General features: G+C 39.4%; 1 protein-coding gene across 7 annotated transcripts in view; it reads left to right on the plus strand.

Moving 5' to 3' along the window:
* Positions 1-22,336, plus strand: part of LOC122563719 (zinc finger MYM-type protein 4) — a 208,474-nt gene that overhangs the window by 94,581 nt on the left and 91,557 nt on the right. For all 7 annotated transcript variants that reach the window (XM_043717848.2, XM_043717850.2, XM_043717849.2 and 4 more), the window contains one exon: positions 11,918-11,978. In XM_043717848.2, coding sequence (XP_043573783.2) covers positions 11,918-11,978 — 61 coding nt within the window. The remainder of the gene's footprint in view (positions 1-11,917; positions 11,979-22,336) is intronic.

Consider the following 22,336-nt stretch of genomic DNA (forward strand, 5'->3'; position numbering starts at 1 on the left):
TAGAGATAGTAAGAGAGACTAGAGCAAGTCAGTCACTGATGCTGGCGATGATTCAGTTTGTGTTTGAGAGGGGTTAATAAAGGATAACATTTAAAGGAGTGCACACCGCTATTGTATATTGTTGGATTAAAGAGTTCATGACCACTAGGGCAACCAACTTCAAAAATTAAACTTATGATATATCCAACTAGGTATCATTCTAGGATATGACTTGTCTACAATTGCTTCGTGTTCTGGGATTATAATACAGGACATTGAAATAACTTTCCCATTCCTCTTCGAAAAGTGTTTTATGCCCACATGAGAAAACAGACTGTACTTAGGATGGTGCTTAGATTTAATGTTTTATCTGAAAGGGCATCTTAAAATGTCCAACTACTAGTGCACTTGTTTCTGAATTGTGTGATGGCCATGTGCTTCTAAGGGAAAATATCTGCATTTTATCTTGGGGTGATGTCACCTTTCAAGGACTAGATTTCTATGAAGCATTTCTGGTAAAAAGCAGCTTGCTTCCAATAAATAGTCTCATAACCAAGCTGCCTGGGAGATCAATTGTAAATGAGAAAAAAGGTCAACCAGAAGTGGATGAGTGGATGACTCTATCTACAAGCACTTTACTTTTTAGTTTTGAACAAGCTGACTCGAGGAAATATTTACTTAACGCAAAGTTGTTAAGATGCAAGGAGAGCAAGCAAGACCAAACCAGGCTTGCTCACACTGGATTTGTGATAGAGTTAAAATATTATAAATTAAAATATTCAGTGACCCTCCAAATTGCCTAATTGTTCGCAACCAGACTTGAGAAAGCAAATATCAGATGCCAAGGTTATAACATAGGCAGAAATTAACCATTTGTTATGATAGTGTAACTCTAGCAGAGCAAAGTGATGTGATTAAGGTCTTTGGTTTAAAGCCAGTCTTACTTGATTGTAACCTCTCCAACCCACCCACCCATCCTGCTCATGTGCATAGATACAGTTAGTGGATAAATTAGCAAGAAAGTAAGCGTTATGATTTGCAAGTTCAGTCACTGCTTCAGTGATAATTTGGAGGTGCCGGTGTTGGACTGGGGTGTACAAAGTTAAAAATCACACAGCACCAGGTTAGAGTCCATAGTTGGAAGCACTAGTTTTCAGAGTGCTGCTCCTTCATCAGGTGGTTGTGGAGTAGCAGGAATGTTTTGCTATAAATTCTGTGTCTTATGATCTTGTACTCCACAACTACCTGATGAAGGAACAGTGCTTCAAAAACTTGCGCTTCCAAATAAACCTGTTGGACTCGAACCAGATGTTGTGATTTTTAACTTTACTTCAGTGATGAGTACCAGATCTTTATGGAATCCTTTATTGATGCATTGTATGCACATGGGGTTGTATTTTGCTTGAATTCTGATGTCACTGAGTAATGCAAGCAACTTCTTGTGGGCTCCAAGGAATATTCACTTATTTATTGTAATATTGTTTTCTTCTCAGAACTAAACAAATCTTTAACTGAACATGAAACTCGAGAGTGTAAACTCAAAGACAGCTTCCCGGTCCACCAGTTCCAACTAAATAGCCATGTTCCCCCCCAAAAATGTCAAAACCGGTTCAATCCAAGCCTTCTCTAGTTTTTTCATACATTCGTTGTTGACCAGTTTGCTGGCCAGTACCAACCTTCCCTGGATTGACCAGTGCAACATCCAACTAGCTGCCAGTCCTTGAATTTAACACATCCTGGTTCCAAAGCATCTGCAGTGTTCCTAGAACAATAATTAACCTACAATTATCCTTCCAGGCCATTTCCCATATGCAATCATCAGTTTGTTCTTTTCTTCCTAATGCAACCTTCAATTCAAGCTTTGATTCTTAGTTTAAAAGGAACCTAAGGAGCAACTTTTATGTGCAGAGAGTCGTGCGTGTATGGAATGAGCTGTCAGAGGGAGTGGTGGAGCCCCCTCTGCTCACAGTTTCAAACCAAAAATGAGAAAAATAAATATTGATGAATGTCAGTTCATTGAAGGACACCTAATTTTGGGCTGAGAATCAAGAGATAGCAGAAATGAGACTGAATTTAGATGCAAGACGCCAGAATGCAAGAAAAAGAGCATTAGGATATCCAAGGTGGTTATGTTTAACTGGGAGTCATAGAGATGTGCAGCATGGAAACAGACTCTTTGATCCAACTCGTCCATACCAACCAGATATCCTAACCCAATCTAGTCCTTTGCCAGCATTTGGCCCATATCCCTCTAAACCCTTCTTATTCATACACCCATCCAGCTGCCTTTTAAATGCTGTAATTGTACCAGCCTCCACCACTTCCTCTGGCAGCTGATTTCATACATGCAGCACCCTTTGTGTGAAAATGTTGCCCCTTGGCTCCCTTTTAAATCTCACCCCCCCCCCCCCCCCCCACCCGAAACATATGCCCTCTAGTTCTGGAGTCCCCCACCCCAAGTAAAAGACCTTATCTATTTATTCTATCGTTGCCCCTCAAGATTTTATAAACCTGTGTAAGGTCAGCATTCTGCCTCCAACACTACCAGGAATAATAGCCCTACCTATTCAGCCTCTCCTAAGAACTAAAACCCTCCAGTCCTGGCAACATCCTTTTAAATGTTTTCTGTACCTTCTCACATTTAACAACAACCTTGCTATAGAAGGATGACCATAATTGTCTACAATATTCTAAAGGTGGCCTCACCAATGCCCTGTACAGCCTCAACATGACATCTGAACTCCTATATTCAGTGTTCTGACCAATGAAGGCAACCATGCCCAATGCCACCTTCATGACCCTGTCTCCTGCTACCACTTTCAAAGAACTATGCACCTACACCCCCAGGTCTGCTTGTTTGGCAACACTTCCTAGGGCCATATCACTAACTGTATAAGTCCTACCCTAGTTTGCCTTATCAAAATGCAACACCTCACATTTATCTAAATTACACTCCATCTGCCACTCCTTGGTCCATTGGCACATCTGATCAAGGTCCCATTATACTCCACAATAATCTTCGCAGTTCTGGGGAAAGGGTTGCTCGAGCCAATACGTTAACTGATTTCTCTCCACAGATGTTGCCAGACTTGCTGAGCTTTTCCAGCAATTTCTATTTTTGTTTCTGATTTACGGCATGTGAAGTTCTTTCAGTTTTTAATCTTTATCACTCTCAATTGCACCACCTAATTTGGTGTCATCTGCCAACTCACTAACCATACTTCCTACATTTGCATCCAAATCGTTAATGTAAATGACAAAAAGCAGTGGAGTCAGCATTGATCCTTGTAGCACATTGCTGGTCACAAGCCTCCACTCCAAAAAGTAACCCTGTAAAACCACTCTGTCTCCTATTTTCTCACCAGTTTTGTATCCAATTGGCTAACTCCCCCAAATCCATGTCATCTAACCTTATTAACTAGTCTACCATGCGGAACCTTGACAAATGCTTTGCTGACATCCTTGTAGACAATGTCTGCTGCTTTGCCTTCATCTGTCGTCTTTGTCACCTCTTCATAAAAAACCAAACTCAAGTTAGTGTGACCTGATTTCCCATTTTAGTTATCATACTCTTTTGATTTTGGGGTCATCACATTATTCTGATGTAACTGGTGAGCCATGTGGCTTACTACTTTTGGCAAAATAGTATTCATAAAAAAAAATACAAGTTACTCGCTCTACTGAGATCAGAGCAAATAGTTTGGAGCTAGAGATGCATGAGGGCCATTCTTGGTTGACACTTAATACTCTGGTCAACAGACAGACAATTTACTTATAAACAGTGACAAAGCTTGTAAATTATATTCCTGAACAAGCTGAATGTGACCTAATTTTTGGCTTTGAAGAAACTGCAAAGCTAAGCAGCTTACTGATTTACTCAAGATAGTTGTTTGCTATTTCATTTTGGATTATCTCCTGCCAATACACTGGCACAGAAGGAAGTTGTCGCTACTGACATCATTCTGTGCTTAGAACTGGAAGCTGTTGCTGACTTCACCCATACATGCGTGCTGTGTAACAATGCAAGGAATGCACGGCGTCCTTTTAGCATAGCTGTCCTTCTGGCTCCCTGATCAGTGTCCAGTTCATATACCTCACTTGCTACCCTCCAAGCGTTCAGTGTAGGGCAATGAACAAATCTTGTTTCCAAGAAATGAATTAATTTAAAACATTTGGAAAACATTAATTTTATTGCACTTACTCTTTGCAGGCATCCACTGCAGTGTCTATAACAGCACAGGCATTGTAACTGCATGGTTGTGAGTCTATCCCCTACAGTTGCATTGGCAGTAAACATACTCAAGTCCATTTCTGACGGTTTTGTTCTGTTCCTGCATTCCATGGTACCCATTGTAAATGTGGGGTTATAGGGATAAGGGAGAGGGTCTGGGCGGGGGATACTCTTTGGAGGGTCTGAGTAGGCTTGATGGATGGAATGGCCTGTTTTCCACTGCAGGGATTCTATGATTTCATAATTTTGTAAACTTACATAGGTTTGGCCTTACATAGTGTTTGAATCCTTGGCACTGGTTGTTTTCTAAAAGCAGAGATTTGTTTTCCTGCATCTGGACTTGAGTAATTTCACAACTGAAAGATCTATCATGCTCTGGAGTTATGATTCTTGTTTGTAGTTGGAACTTTGTGATGTGTAAGTTTAAAAAAAAACTTAGGAAGAATGTTTGTTTAGATTTTGTATAACAAACCTTTTAACATCTGATGTTTAACATCTGTCTCTATCACTATTTCAGGTGATGAGTTCCCCAGTCATTCACCACCCTTTTGAATAAAATGATTAATCACATACTGTCCTTTAGACCTGCTACCGATAACTTTAAATGTATTGTCCCTGGTTGACCTCTCTCCAAAGGCCATTAGTTCCTTCACTTCAACTCTGTCTAGCTTTATTATAATTTTATGCAACATCAATAAAATCTCTCTCAGCCTCTGTTTCAGAGAAAACCGCCTCGGCTAACCAGTCTTACCTTGTAGCTAAAATTTACCATTCTTGGCAATGTCTAGTCTCCTTTGAGCCACCTCCGAGCAGTCACAACTTTATTGTATGAGATATTATCGAAGAAAGAACAGCACAAGAACGGTTCTTTCGTCTGTACCAATACATGATGCCTTTCTAAACTAGCTCTCTTTTTCCTGCCTATTCATCTATCAGTCAAGATGCCTGTTAAGCACAGCTGTTAGTTCCGCCTCCGCCACCACCTCTGGCAGCACTTGCCACCCTCTGTATAAAAAAAAAACTTGCCTCTCTCATCTCCTTTAAACGTACCCCCTTTACCTATGTCGCCTGAAATTTTCATTTCCACCAAGGGGGAAAAAACTTCAGTTATCCATTCTGCCCATGTCTTTCTTGGGTGGCACAGTGGTTAGCACTGCTGCCTCATAGCCCTGCAGAGCTGGGTTCAGTTTCACTCTCAGGAAGCTATCTGGGTGGAGTTTGCACGTTCTCCCTGTGTCTTGAATGGGTTTCCTTCGGGTGCTCTGGTTTCCTCTTACAGTCCAGAGATGTGCAGGTTAGGTGGATTGGCCATGGTAAATGTGGGGTTAAGGGGCTAGCTTAGCGGAGCGAGTTGGGTGGAATGCTCATCGGATGGACTGAATGGGCTGAATGACCTGCTTCCCACTTGTAGAGATTCTGTGATTTCATAATTTTGTAAACTTACATGGCTTTGGTCTTAAAAGAGTTTGAATCCATGGCACTAGTTGGTTTCTAAAGGCAGAGATTTGTGATTTTCCTGCTTCTACTCTTTTATAATTTCAGGACTGAAAGATGTATCATGCTCGAGAGTTATGAGTCTAGGATCAACAATGGTCTTAGGAATTCACCTGATGTCTTTAGGTGTGGAGGGGCAAGCTGTGCTGCTCATCCAGAAGGACATCCCAAACAACACATCGTTCAATGAAACTGTCAAAGTGAAAGCTTTGGTTAAATTCTTTTTGAAATCCATCTTTTGCATGGGAAGGAGGGTGGGAAAGAGCTCAGTTTGCGAGATGCTGTTGTGTGGATCAGGTAACGTCAATTCCCATTCTCATTGAGGTTGACTCTGCACCTGGTCTCTTAGCCTAACTATAGTAAAATCTCAGCTATTATCTGCAGTTGAGTGAATGATTACCAAGGACCCACCTTCAGAGAAAGAACAATCTTTTACTGAATGTTGAGGGCAATTTTAATGGCCTTGGATTTAAGATTGTTCAAGTTAATGCAAATCTGGGTTGGAACTATCCTCTCTGTTACACAATCAACTTAATGGGGAACTATCAAAGATATGTTTTTTATTCCTTTATGAGAATTGTAATGACTGGTTGAAGTTCTTTTACAAACCTATTACTAACATTTGAAAATAAATAAAAGCCACAGTGACTTACTTTGAAAATGACATTTTAGTCTTTCTAAATAACAGGTCAAATTGAGGGTTTTGGCATGGTTTGGTGCGGCAGTCTTGACAAGTTACCCTTTTCAGATCTAGTTGTGACGTAGTGGTCCATTTTCACTCTAGTCCTTGCTCCAGCCCTAAAAATATAAGAAGAGATGAGATAGGCTGTCATAAATATACCCAAAGAGGAACTACGGTCCGTCATTCTGCCCTTATCACCTGTCTGGTGAATGTCTAAAGATTTTTCTCCCCCTTACCCAGTTTCTAAAATTTGATCTGATTTTGTTCGAAAAATGCAGTTCTTGACACCAGTCATAACTTGTCTGTTACTGATTATCTCTTCATCCCTGTTATGGAGTATAAATAGCATTCAGAATTAATGTTCGCTATTCCTGTAATTATCATGTTGTTCTGCAAAGTCTGTTCTCGAGTCACCCTTCCTCGAGACTGATTTAGCCAAAATTTGTAATTTTTCCTTCTAACTCAGTTCTCTGACACATGGAATAGCCCTTGTTGTCCTTCTTTGGATGATTTCCAGATTTTGAATGCATTTCTTGATTAATACTATAGCATAGCACTCAAGGTACAGGCCAGTCAGGGTACTGCAGGCTGTTAGCATGGTCATCTTTGATCAGTTTGTTTCTGGTGCAACCTGGGGATCAACTGTGAACCTTGTGTATTAATGACTTTGAAATAGAAGATTTAGTTTTGACTCATTTGGGATGTCCTACAAATAGCAAGTCTGCTATTGTGATGAGCTTATTTCTGCATCTCCTGGTTCATACTTCAGCTGTTAAATTCTTAATGAATTAACACAAAAGAGAAATCTACTATTTTAAGGTTGGAAAAATCAGCTACTCGCATGTTTTAGAAATATTTAATCGGACAGTCTATGATCCTGATGCTGATCCAAAATCTACATGACCTTCACTGTTCCACATTCCACAGAAGTCGCTTTCTCTAATAATGCTAATACTTTGGTGGCAGCATTTAAACACTGCAACAATACAATTGAACAACAGTTGATTTGTATTTTGGTCTTTACCAGCTTAGGTTTGGCAATGGGGTACCTGGTTTCAAACAGTGGCCGTTCTAATTACTAATGTTTTCCATATGTGACCTCTTTGATTAAGTTGCAGTGACAATTCATGTAAAAGTAATAAAAGCTAGAAACCTTTTTTTGAATCAGAAGTACAGATTTTTATTGGATCTTAATATCCTGAAAGCTTTTAAAGGAACTTAGTCATAAATTGGGATCATCCAATGACAGCGCTTCCCAAATTGTATTCCAATGTGATCCCATTTTAACGCTTAAAAACACCATAAATAACACAGTAACAAAGCAATATTCTCATAAGCAATATATTATTAAATTTGAATGTATTAAATTGTCATATTAATCTCAATCTTTCTATTGAATTTGTAAAAATATCATTGGTTTATTTATTCTTGTAGGTTTCTGCTAACCTCTCTGTATTCATCACTTATCAATCTCTCCTGAACAATTGAAGCATTTTAATCAACTTGCTCAATCTGACTTTGTCAGTGCATCACAGTGATTGCTTTCTTTTTACACAGATTTCAAAATGAAACTTAATTTGTTTTAACTTTAATCCATATTATGTGTTTATTTTCTACTAGTTATTTAATCAAACCATCATTATAACCCAATAAAGTTCACAGCAGCATATGGTAGTGAATGACAATATGTAGTTGTCAACCTGTGACTATCCTGATTGAGATGAGGTAGCAGCATTGATGGGAAATCAAATATTTGTACCATGGTCTTTTTTTCTTTCATGGGCTGTGGGGATCACTGGCAAGACCAGATGTTGTTATCCATCCCTAATTGCCCTTGAGAAGATGCTGCTAAGCCACCTCCATGATCTGCAGTCCATCTAGTGGTATAGGTACACTGAAACTGGTGGGGAGCAACTTTCACAATTTGGGTCCAGCAACAATGTCGGAATAGCAATCGAGTTCCAAGTCAGGATGATGTGTGGCTTAGAGGGAAATCTGTGGTTTTCTTATGTATCTGCTGACCTTGTCCTAGGTTGCAGGGATTGAGAATTTGGAAGGTGCAGCCGAAGGAGTCTTAGTGAGTTGCTGCGCTTTAACGTATATTGTACATGCTGCTGCCAATTTGCAATGAATGAATGATTAATTTGGATATTTATGCAGCTGCCTTTTCCTGTTAGTTTTGTAATTGTCCACTACTGTTTGCAAGCGTATGTTTTGTAATTGTCCACTACTGTTTGCAAGCATATATATCACTGCTTAGATGTCACAGCTTCTACTAGATATTGCTGTTATGAATTCTTCAGTTTGACACCTAATTTCTAAGCTTGTTTGGTGCTGCTCCTCGCATACTGTCTTCGCTGAATCAGCAGTAATTGTGGAGTGATAGATGTGCTGAATCATCAGATCACCCATTATGGTTATTCAGAAAACAATCATATGCTGCTGCTGATGTTTGAGCTTCTAAATTTGTTCTGATCTGATGTATCTAGTGGTAGAGCCACATATGCTGAGGGCTATCCTCTGTGACTTGGTTTTCACAAGGACTGTAGTCACTTCTGTCCAAACTGCCAGACAGTTGCATCTGCAACTGAAAGATTGGTGAGGTCAAGGTCTGGAAGGTTTTTTGCTCCATTTGGTTCTGTCAGCACTTAGTACTGATCCAGTCAAGGAGTAATGTCTTTTAAGCCTTAGTCAGCCAGATCAGTAATGGTGCTACCAAGATTGATCGACATTAAATGCCCCCACCCAGAGTGCATCCCATGCCTTTTTCACTATGATACTTCTGAGTGTTATTTAACATGAATGGGTACTGATTCATAAGCTGAGAGAGGTGGTAATCAGTTCGAGATTTCCTTACCTGTGATTGACCTGATTCTGAGGAACTTCATGCGATCTGGTATCGATGTTGTGCACACCCAGGGCAGCTCCTTCCTGACCATGTACATTGCTGGTGCCCCTGCTGATGTGCCAGTTTTTGTCCATGATTTAGAGACACCGGTGTTGGACTGGGGTGTGTAAAGTTAAAAATGACGCAACACCAGGCTATAGTCCAACAAGGTTTTGGAAGCACTAGCGTTTGGAGCGCTGCTCTTTCATCCGGTGGTTGTGGAGAATAAGATTGTAAGGCACAGACTATAGAGCAGAAGTTTACAGTGTGATATATCTAAAATTATATATTGAAAATGTCTCTCATCTTTTAGAATGACCATGTTGGTTTCAATTCTTTCATGTGTAAATCACAAAACTTTTTTTTAAAAGTTACATTCTCACGTGAACTTTAACAATTGGTGTCATGTTAGCCTAGATAATGCACTGAAGGTGCTAGCTGCCCTGTGCTAGGCTGTCTGTGCCATAATGGTCAGACTGATTCTAATCTAAAAGATGGATTTATAGAAGCTTACATGCAGTTTTTGAGCAAAGTAAAATGTAATTCTGCAAGTACAAATTCATCCCACAAACTTGTGTATTTGTGAGGTGGGGGGTGGTGGGGAAGGAGGAGGGCGTAATGAGTGTCTGTGAGAGAGTGAGAGTATGTGTGAGCATATGAGAGAGGGTCTGCATGTGTGTGGGAGTGAGAGACACACACGCGCACACACACACTTATTTCTGTATAAGTTTGTGGGGTGAATTTTAAAACTTTTGCAATTTACATATGAAAGAACTGAAACCAACATGATCATTCTAAAAGATGAGAGACTTAACAAACAATCCAGGTCCTTTTCAATATATAATTTCTTACATCACACTGTAAACGTTTGCTATAAATTCTGTGTCTTACAGTCTTATTCTCCACAACCGCCTGATGAAGGAGTAGCACTCTGAAAGCTCGTGCTTCCAAATAAAGCTGTTGGACTATAACCTGCTGTTTTGTGGTTCTAGACTTTGTCCAAGTATGTTAAATCTAGTGTTGGGGGATATTGGTTACAATGTGAATTTTTTTTGTCTGTGGTTGTGTCAGGCTGTTGCTTAATTAGTCTGTTGCACAGCTTTCCCAATTATGGCACAATCCTCCAAAAAAGGCGGCTTTGGACGGTACATAGGACTGAACATTGTGTTGCTCTTTGTGGTGCCTAGTTGATGTCAGGTGGTTCATCTGGTTTTATTCCTTTTTGACTTTTCTGTTGTGACTTGGTTTATCTGAGCACAATTCAAAGTCAACTACGTTGCTGTGGTTTTGGAGTCATGTGTAGGTCTCACCAAGATGGCACAGCAGATTTCCTTGCCTCATAGATATTAGTTAACCTGATAGACTTTTGAAAGGATCAGTGACAGTTCAGTAATGTGCCATGAAACTATACTTCTATTCCAGATTTTTGTTAATTCATTGAATTTAAATTCCTCTTGCTGATAATGCATATTATCAGACAATGGCTCCTGGATTCTTGGTGTAGTGATATTACAACAATTCCAGTATCTTCCTTGACTGTGGTTTCTTCATATTACAATAGGTGTTTAGTTGTGTTTTATTTTAGAATTGAGTTTCTATTCTGCCTTCGAACTGCCCTAAGAAACAGGACTACTTATTTTTTCTTAAACAGAAATTCTTAAACTGCCTTTGATAATTATATTTCTGTGGATCCAGTTATGCTTTTGCGTGGTATGGTACGTTGCAAAATCAGAACATTGACTTGCAGTTTGCTGTAGGTTTGAATAAACTTGAACTGATGGAGGTGAGAATGTGTATATGGTATGAGCAGATAGGGAAGAGTTAAGTTTTCAGTTTTGTGAAACAAGAGGTTCAGCTGAGCATGACTCACATCAGATAAGAGCTTGCAGTTAACAATTGGGTGCTGGAGACAAGGGTAATGGGTTAACAAGGTGGAAAAGCAGTCATTATGTAGAGCCATTTAACCAAATTCAAAGAATTCAGTATGTAAGGTCAGTTTAACAAGATGAAAAGTATTCATTATGGGAAGCCAGTTGAGGTTAAGAACATTTATTATATAACAGCAGATGGCTTAATCTTTGTTATTGACACTTGCTGATTGTAACGGTCACCCAATCAATATGTATGTGGCCTTATCTGGATGCTCGTCCCTATAAAATGACTATATAATTCATTAAGAAATTGTTGTTCCAGAGAAGACCGAGAACTCATGTCTCTGTACGCATGGGCGATTGTTCTTCCTCCCTCGTGGACCTTGAATAAAGATGAAGGAGGTAAAACTATACAGTGTCTCTGAGCGTTTACTTCGACTGAGTGGTTAACAGCACAAAACATAAACGCTTAATAACCAGAGTATAATTTATAGAACATAGTAAAATAGCAAGTTTTCAAAAGATTTATAGTTCAGGTTGAGGTTCTGGATGTAGGTTTGCTCGCTGAACTGGAAGGTGCGTTTTCATGAAAATAAACCTTTCAGCTCAGCAAGCAAACCTACATCCAGAACATATTAAAATAACTAAGCATGATAACCTTCAGGCGGATCATTTCTCCAGGTGGAAGTGGAACTACATATGAGTGCAGTTTTATACTGTGATTATATATCAGACATTTCACTCGAGTATTTTTGTAACTTTTCTTCTTCCAGGATGATGAATATCTTGGCAATGCTCCTTCTCCTGGTGCATGGGAAGAAGATGGTGATGCTAGTAAGTGCCTCTTTAAACTTAATATTGAAAACATACTATTAACTTTTACCAACGCTCGAGAATGTTTGTTAATTGTGGTGATCCTGTAATAAGATTAATGCGTCAACAGGTCACTGCAGAACTGGTCACCATTTGTCAAACGAAACAGAGTTGCAGAACTATTACAGTGACGAAGAAGGCCATTCTGCCCACAGCAAACATTGGTAAACATGAGTTGGCGAAGCTGAAAGTAACGATACCATAAACACTCTTAGCAGAATGCTGATTTGGTAGTAAGGAGAGAACACTTGTGAAAAATTTGTGTGATGGTCTCTACAACAAGTTTTTGTTTTGTTTTTCTCTGGTTTGAAACTGAGAAATGAAGTTAAGAATTGACCTTTGAATAACAACTTGTTTTAAAAGTGAAGAGGACAAAGATGTTTTCTGTTGGCAACTGGCATGGAAAGATAATACAATTACTGATGTAACAACACTGTAGATACATTGGCACTCAGCTGTAGTGGTGCTTCGGGCTGACAGCTGAGGGATGTTGAATTGGTCAATCACCCAGTTCTGACTGGGTTTTGGATAGAGGAAATGCGATTTTTGGAAACTTTCAGAGATGGTACTATTTTGTTTTGCTCCCTCTTGTTTCTTTCCAATTAGCAAATTGTTGCATGTTCTGAGAAAAGAATCCCAGATTGTGAGAAATAAGTAAATATTTTGACCAGTCTGCTGAGGATGTTTGTCATTACTGGTGGCTTTGGAATTAAAGTGTACAGTTCTAGAGCCTGTGAACAACCCATTATTCAGTGATTTCACAAAGGTCTGGTAACAGTCATTGGAAACTGTTTATTTTACTGGCAAATTACAATTCCATTTTTTTTGTCTGTGTGGGAATGGGGGTTCTGATTCAAGAAAATTAGGTTTTAAGTCATAAATATTAATTCCATTATCTTTTATTTATCTGTTCTGTTAAAGTTACATTAATAATTTATTAATTTTTGTTTAAGTTATAAGCTTAGTGTCCAAGATCTGTTATTTGCAAAGTCTAGTTCGGAGTATTTGGCAGTTCGGAAGATCATAGAATGTTTTAATTTCATTTGTGTTGCGAATACAGTGTTAGTGAGTCCGATTTTATTGCTATCCCTGTGTTGGAACAGACTGTAGAAATTGATATAGCACTAGTGTATCAATGGTTGGTTGTCTTGAGTTATTGTAAGTAGTTAGTCCAGAGGACATTTGGCTGCTCAAGGGATTTGTAACGTGAAAATTCTACTCCAGGAGATGACCCATGTGTTTTTGGAAATGTTTTCTTTTTGTTGCCATATCCCTTTAAGACCAAAATAAGCTGGAGTGTATTCCAAAAGTAGGTTGATTGGTTTGCTGATTGACATCATCAAGTTTCAAGAATTACCCGTGGAAGCTAAGGTTGTCATGGAGTGAACAGCTAAAAATCAAAGAGTAATTAGACAACCAATTATTAGTTGGGTTTGGTCAGACTGTAGTTTTTGTTGGTCAGTTCAGTAAAGTGAGAATTTGTGTAAAGAATCAACTCGCTATAAGAAACCCAAACATATAAATAGAAAGCAGGAATCATCAGCAGTGCTTCGCCCAGAGGCCCACTGAAGATGTTACCTAGCAGGGTGACAAAATGTTTGAAATGAACCTTCCAGCTCAGCGAGCAAACCTACATCCAGAACCTTAACCTGAGCTACAAATCTTCTCAAAACAGAAACAGCTCTCTGTTCTTTCTGATGGAACGGTTTTCTGTTTGGCAGCCTCGCAATCGATGCTCGGATTGAGGCAGTATTCTGGGAATAGAGCAGAGACTATTTAGAGTAGGAAGCAAAAAAACAGGATAAAGTGGAATGGGCAGGATTTCGTTGCTACTTGTTCTAAAACCAATGTGAAGAGGCGGGCGAAGGGAGTCTGGGAATTCTGAGCTACCAGCATAGTCACGATCTGAACAGGAGAATTTTTCAAGGCATGCACCTTGGTAGGTAACTGTGTCTGGATACTTCAAATTGAATATTCTCATGTGACTCAAGGTTTAAACAATTGGATGGGAAGTAAGAAATCCTCCAAAATGGAGACCAAATTGGAAAGACCATGAGGTGGCTTTGGTCTGATGCTTGTGCGTCAAGTACTGTATGTAGAATCATGGAAACACGGAAACAGACCTGCCGGTCCAACTCGTCCATGCCGAACAGATATCTTAAACTAATCTAGTCCCGTTTGCCAGCACCAAACCCATAGCCCTTTAAAACCCTTCCTATTCATATGCCCATCCAGATGCCTTTTAAATGTTGTAATTGTACCAGCCGCCGACACGTCCTCTAGCAGCTCATTCCATACACTCACCATCCTCTGTGTGAAAATGTTATCCCTTGGGTCCCTTTTACATCTTTCTCCTCTCAACCTAAACCCTGTAGTTCTGGACTTCCCCCAACCCAGGGAAAAGACATTGTCTATTTACCCTATCCATGCCCCTAATGATTTTTTAAAGCTCTATAAGGTTACCTCTCAGCCTTTAATGCTCCAGGGAAAACCACTCCAGTCTATTCAGACACACTCTATAGCTTTATAAACCACTGTGAGCCCCTTGATTAGATCCTAGTCTGTAACTTGCTCCCAGAATTTTTACCTATATCAGAAACAGTCTGTATTGATTAGTTGAAGTGAAGCTTGTCTCTTTGAAATACCCTTTGCCTGTTAATGTTTGAATTACGTTAGTTTCTGAATGCGGAAGTTTTAAGAAATTTTTTTGTTGACATTGGGATTCTTCCTCTTTTTGTATGTTAGTGGTCTCGATGGGTATTGTAATGGTGAAATTGGCAATTTTTTTGATTTGGTGGCTGGGAAATTGAGGCAGTTAGGATATTTTGGATGATGGGCATTTAAGACCTGCGAAGATCAACTGGGGACAAACTAGTATGAGTGGTTGCAATAAGACAAAGCCTTTCGGAAAATGACATTAGACCTTCTGGTTCAGATATTTGCTGAGAAGAAACATTCTTGTTATAGTTTGTACTTGGCAGCAATTAAATCTGAAGCTGCAACAATGCAGCTTGATTTGCTTTCCTGAAAGAAACAAAAACATGAGAAGGAGGGGAAGCTGTTGGAGAACCATCCAAAATTGGCAAAATTTATGAATGAATGCTTGGACCTATTTCTGAACAGTCTGCATAAAGTCTTGCCAATGGTGCTGAAGGAGTTTAGTGGATGTCGGCATAGAATTTGATTGAATGGTTTTTGTTGGCTGCGACTCTGTTACTTTTTAAAGCAAAACATAAATTGCAGTCTGGTATTCTGAAGACTGTTTTGAGATATTTTAATTGGTATGGTACCATACGTTACCAGTATTTGGTACCATTCTGCTGTCTTTTGACACCATGCTTCTGTTTCTGTGACATTTTGTAATTTCTAAATTGGAGTAACCTCACCCATATTGTAGAGTTACACAGCACGGAAACAGACCCTTATGGCCTAACTTGTCCATGCTGAACAAGTTTCCCAAACTAAACAAGTCTCACCTGCCTGCGTTTGGCCCATATCCCTCAAAAACTTTCCTATTCACGTATCTATCCAAATGACTTTTAAATGTTGTAACTGTGCCTTCATCTACCACTTCCTCTGGCAGTTCATTCCACATATGAATCACTCTGTGCAAAAATGTTGCTCCTCAAGTCCCATTTAAATCTTTCTCCTCTAACTTTAAAAATATGCCCCCTAGTTTTGAATTCCTCCACCCTCTGAAAAAGATCTTTGCTATTCACCTTATCTATGCCCCTCATGATTTTTATAAATCTCTGTGGTTAGCCCTCAACCTCCTGTGCTCCAGTGAAAAAATCCCAGCCTCTCCTTATAACTCATACCCTCCAGTCCTGGCAACTTCCTGGTAAATTTTTTCTAAACTGTCTCCAATTTAATAATATGCCTCCTATAGCAGAGGGGACCAGAACTGTACACATTACTCCAAAAGTGGCCTCACCAACATCCTATACAACCTCAACATGGTGCCTCAACTCTTAAACTGAGCGTGTTCAATGCCCTCTTATTAAACACCCTGTCTACCTGTGACAGGATGAATGCAACCTGTCTTGTTGCCTGACTAATTGCCTTGGACAACTTAAAGTCTGGGTTTTAGTTTAGAAAATTGATTCCTTATGTGAACAAAACCTATAAATATAAGATTGTGAATGTTATAGCCTTTTTTATTTCCTATTTCTTGTAAATTTCTAATTTAAAACTTTGTCATCATCATTGTCATATTTAACTAAATTGGAACTAATAGAGAGCAAACTTCTTTTAAAACTTGGTCTTCATTTAAATGCTTTGGCTTCTCATCCTGCCATTATATTTTCACTATTAACACCCAATATCTCAAAGCATCCATCCTTGGGTTTCTTCTGCAACATCATCTGAAAATTTGGCGTCAAGTTCCTCTTGACAGTATCCAGTTCTACTTCTCACAGCCCTTGCGGTTCCTATATGTCTGTCTTTGCTTTTGACATTCTGTCCCTTGATCACATGCCACTTGCTTTCAGGTAAATATTAGGAACAGTGAAGACATTGTCTTTGAGCCTTGCTGCAACCTTCATACCAATGTTTGCTATAAGCTGAATGATTGCATGGCATCCTAAAATACCCTAAGCAGGCTGTTGCAGTTCAACCCCTTTAAGTTACTGGGCATTCTTGATGGCACTAAAAAAAATTCAAGTGATTGTGCATTTAAGTAAATCACCTAAGCATTTAGAAAGAAAATAGATGCAATGTTGCTTCATACCCTCTGTTCTGATTCTGACTCCATTCTTGTCCACTAAGCAACAGCCAACCTAAATGATTATGCCACTACCATCATAGATTTCTTACTAAGTGTGCAGAAGACTGCATGCAGAAGAAGTTAATCTGATGGTTCCTCAACTGGAAACCGTGGATGTACTGGGAGATCCACTCCCTACTGAAGTCCAGGTCTTAGGAGTACAAGTTGGACAACCCTGATCTATACAGGAAATCCAGGTACAACTTTCATAAGGTCATCGGAGATGCCAAAAGACGATACCAATTTAAGTTTGAGACCCAGACGAACCACACGGCCACCCGTCATTTGTGGCAAGGCATACACAACATAATGGACCATAAAGCGAAGTCAAACAGAATCATGGGCAACCATACGTTCTCCGTTCACTTTGAACAGGAGGTTGTGAAATGATGTTACCTATTCCAACAGCCTCGGATACACCTGTACCCACAGTCACCGCTGCAGATTTAGATCAGCCTTCTTGAGGGTGAACCCATGGAAAGCAGCTAGTCCAGATAGAGTCCCCGGTTGTGCAATTGGATCTTATGAAGACCAGCAGAAGGGAGTATTTGCAGACACCTTTAACCTCTCCTCACCATGATCTGAAGTTCTCTCTAGCATCCAAGAAGAGCATCATCATTCTGATGCCAAGCAAAACCATTCAGGGTGCCTAAATGACTACTGCCCGGTCCTGTGACCTCCATAACTATGAAGTGCTTCAAGAGGTTACTCATGGTTCACATGAACTCCAGCCTACCAAATTGCCTGGGTCCTTTGCAGTTCGCCTACTGGTGCAGTAGGTCCATGGCAGACATCACCTCCTCGGCCCTTCACTCATTCCTGGAACATTTGGATAACAAAGATACCTGTGTCAGGCTTCTACTTAGTGACTACACTTCTATGTTCAGCACCATAAGTCAGCCAAACACGCCTCTAAATTCTGAGACCTAAGTTTGGCTCCCCCCTCTGTATAACTGGATCCTCGGCTTCTTGTCTGATAGACTGTGATCAGTAAGAATAGGTGACAACAACTCCTCTACCATAATCCTTAACGCCAATGCCCTGCAAGACTGTGTACTCAGCCTCCTGCTATACTCCTTATGCACTCAAGTGTGGCCAAATTCTGCCCCAACTTCATTTACAAGTTTGCCACTTTGTAGGTCGTATTTCAAACAATGCCGAGACAGAATGCCAGTCAGAGATTGAGCGCTTAGCGGCATTGTGTAAAAACAGTCTCTCTATCAATGTTCGCAAAACAAATGAGCTGATCATTGACTTCATGAAGAGGAGTGGAGGGCTTGCCCCATCTGCATCAGTGGTGCTGAGGTGGAAATGGTGGAGAGCTTCAATTTCCTGGGAGTGAGGATCACCAAAAATCTGTCCTGACCCATCCATGTGAATATGATGGTCAAGAAAGCACAACAACATCTCCCCTTAGGAGGCTAAGGGAAAGTTGGCATGTCCACAAGAGCTCTCAGCAATACACCACAGAAAGCTCCAAGGCTGCAAGAAACTACAGAGTTGTGAACTCAGCCCAGTCAATCCATAAATCAGCCTTCCATCCATTGACTCTATCTATATTTCCAGCTGCCTCAGGAAAGCAACCAATATTATCAAAGACCTCTTCCACCTACCCTACTCTCTCCTACCCTCTTTCATCGAGTAGAAAATATAAAAGTTTGAATACGCATATGAATAATTGAAGAGCAGCTATTTTCCCCTATTATCAGACTTATGAATGAACTCTCAAATATTGATGTCTCTCTCTGCACCATTTCTGTGGCTATAGCACTGTATTCTCCTATTCTGATGCAATTTGTATGGTGCAGTCTGTCTGCATAGACTGCAAAACAACACTTTTCACTGTGTCTCTGTACATGTGACAACTGTAAATCAACCACTACTTCATGTTGGAGCTGACTTTTCATAACCTCAGTATCCTATTTGGCTCTGAGCTGAGGTTATAACAGTAAGTAATGTGAACCTCACAATATAGTTTACTTTTGATTTTTGCTGGCAATTACTTTCATAATACATGCAAACCTGAGCTGTCTGTTTTGTTGTAAAGTTATATTACCCAAAACATTGACTCCTGATGAGACAGTTGTGTATATATCTTGGGCAACACAGCCAGTTCTTCTGCTTTGCAGCAACAGTGCTGCATTTGCAAAGAATAAGCTGCTTGTGTGGAGATGCCAAGTTTGCAACATTTTCAGTGAAAGGTCACATGACATAATTTATGGGTGAATGAAAAGATATTGAATTTGAATAGAAAATCAGAGAGAATGCCCTGGGGCAACAACTTTTTTTCCCTTTCTCTTTTCTCTGAAACCCCTCTTATCAAAATCTTGAAAGTTGTAAACCCACTAGAAGTCTGTGTCATTACTCGTGGAGGGTTCCGACAGGGAGAATTCAGAATCTCCCATCACTGCCTTCAGAAAAGAAAACTCAGCTAACTGTAACTGATCCAGGAAGGCACTCCAGTGCCAACAGCTTAAGTGCAAACCTTTGCTGAAAACTGACATTTGTTCCATTTGTGAATAATAATTATTTTTTTGAATTAACTGCTGCTTGGCAAAAAAAACTTCAAAAAAACTCTGCAGTGTTTTAATTTTTTTCCAGACTCTGGGTGCATATGTGTACGTTATTTTTCAACAAATGTAGTTAGATATATTTGCAAAGTTTAAACCTTCTATTAATAATCTTTAGATCTTTGCTTGAGTAAGGTTTATTTGCAATAACCTAGTTTTTAATTTGTTTATTAAGCAATCTGGCTCATCATCTTCTAACATTGAGAAATATATAGCCTGAATAATTGATAATGATATGAATGTTTAATAATTTTATTGTATAATCAAGCATTTATAATATTTGATATATTTATACATTATATGTTATATTTAAATTTTTAAAAATTGATGTTGGTAATTATACTATTTATAAAATATTGATCAAATATAACATAAAATGCATAATTAATCATAATTAACACTATTGCCACCTTTATTGTCAAAATAAGGTGATTATTACAAATTGACATTGCTCTAGATTTTCAAAGTTTCTGTTTCAGATTTCTCCCCTCAAGACTCAAGACAGTAATATCACTTTTTTTTGTTGCTGCTCTCCCTTTACTGGAGGGTCACCCATTAATTCTACCACAGATTACTGGGAATGCACAGAATATTTGGAGAGGCAAATAGTGCTAGCATAGTGAATAAAACCTCAATGGCTGATATTGAATTAATGATGAAAGTGATGAAGTAATGGTGCATGTACATGAATATACAGAGTATAATAAATTAATGGAGGAGTTACAGGTGCTGCCATATGGAAATTTGATGTGGTGAGAATGGTGATCTGCTCAAGAAAGAATAGGACTGGGTGTTACATATTCCTGGGCAAAACTTTTTCAGAAAAGATAGAAAAGGAGGGAAAGTAGAAGGAAGTAACAGTATTAGTTAAGAAGAACATTGCAATGCTGGAGAAATAGGATGATTTAGCGGATTCAAAGACAGCATCAGTTTGGCTACAGCGAATGAATAAAACGGTGTAAATGTAGTCTGTAGACCACCAACTCATGGGAAGGATACAGAGAAAGAAATCTGCGGGGAAATTACAGAGAAATGCCAGCATAATGGGGATGTCAGTTACCCAACTGTAAACTGGGATGCTGGTAGTTGAAGGAGCAGCAAGGGCCAAGTGTCCTCGATTTTGTTCAGGTGAGTTTCCTGTAGCAGTTCGTGTTTACTCCAATACAAAAAAAAAACTGTTGGACCTGTTTCTTGGAAATTAGTTTGATCAAGTGTCAGCAGGGAGCATTTTAGAGATAAGTGATCATTATGCTATAATGCTCAGGATAATGGAGTAGAATGACCAGCATTAATCGGGAGCAAGAAAAGGCTTGTGGTGCGGGAGCCTACTTCAGTGGGCGATAATACAGTTGGACAAGAGATTGGAATGAAAGGGCAGCGGCAAACACTGTAACTGAGCAATGGGCTACCTTTGCGGCCATGATTAGGCGCAGTCGAAGTATATTCCCTCAAAAGGGAAGGGTAAGATAAATACAAATCCAGGGCTCCCTGGATGACAAAGCAATAGAAATTGTTCTTCATCTTAAAGTGTGCTTATGATATAAGTCAGGTAGAAAATAGAGTTGAAAACCAAGAAGAATATAGAAAATTCAGACAGGAATTGCAAATTGTATGAGGATAATAAAGAGAAATTATGAGAAAAGATTGGCAGCCAACATAATGAGGAATCTCAAAGTCTTCATTCGGCAAAAAGATAGGAAAAGTATGGTAAAAGGAGGAGAAGGGCTGTTTAGAGACTATAAAGAGGATATGCACATGGAGACAGACAGAATGGCTGAGGTATTAAATGAATACTTGTCCTCTGCCTTTACTAAGGAAGTAGATAATACCCAGGCCATGGTGACAAAAGAAGCAGGAACCACTATCACTAAAATTGTTCAAATTTGATGAGAAATGAGTGTTGGATTGACTGTTGGCACTTAAAGTTGACAGATGCCCTGTCAACTTTAAGTGCCAACAGTCAATTCAACCTGGACCAGATGAGATGTATCCAAGGAGATTGAAGGAACTGAGAGTGGAAATTATATTGGCACTGGACATGATGTCGTGACATGATGGATGCTTTGAACCCTTTATTTTGATAAGCAAGTGGAATCAAGGGTTATCAGGAAAATTGTATTGAGAAATGTCAGAATGATCACAATCCTATTGAAAGGTGGAACAGGCTTGAGAAGCCAAACATCCTACGCTTTTTCCTATTTCTTCTGGTCTTGTGAAAGAAACTTTATATAGGAGTTCCGCAAGGGTCTGTGTTGGGACCTTAGCCTTTCTTGATATTTATGAATGATTTCGATCTTGGTGTACAGGGGGGACACTTTGAAAATTTGCGAATCATGATACAAAATTTAAATCATTATAAGTTGCAAGGGGGACAATGTAAAACTTAAAAGGGCATGAGTTGGTGGACTGGGCAAATAGTTTGCAGATGAAGGTCAATGCAGTGAAGTGTGAAATCCTAAAGGGGATGCAGAAGCAGAGAGAGTGTAGACGTGTAGGAATCATTGAAGATGACAGGACAGATTGAAAGAGCAGTTATCCAAGTATACAGTATCATAAGAACTAGTAGCGGGGGTAGGCCATCTGGCTGATCTTTCCGTAGACACAGCTCCACTTACCTGCGCTCTCACCGAATCCGTAATTCCTTTATTGTTCAAGAAAAGTCTATCTTTAAAAACGTTTACTGAAGTACTGTCGACTACTTCACTGGTTAGGGAATTCCATAGCCCTCTGGGTGAAGACATTCCTTCTCAGTTCAGTCCTAAATCTGCTCTCTCTAATCTTGAGGTTATGCTGCCTTGTCCTAGTTTCACCTGCCAGTGGAAACATCCTCTCTACTTCTATCTTACCTATTCCCTTCATAATTTTATAATTTTCTATAACATTCTCCCTCATTCTTCTGAATTTCAATAATATAATCCCAATCTACTCAGTCTCTCCTCATAAGCCAACCCCCTCAACTCTGGAATCAACCCAACGAACATCTT

The sequence above is a fragment of the Chiloscyllium plagiosum genome, unplaced genomic scaffold (assembly GCF_037043375.1).
Source record: "Chiloscyllium plagiosum isolate Xiang-an unplaced genomic scaffold, Cpla_swu_hap1 HiC_scaffold_30, whole genome shotgun sequence".
Taxonomy (NCBI): Eukaryota; Metazoa; Chordata; class Chondrichthyes; order Orectolobiformes; family Hemiscylliidae; genus Chiloscyllium; species Chiloscyllium plagiosum.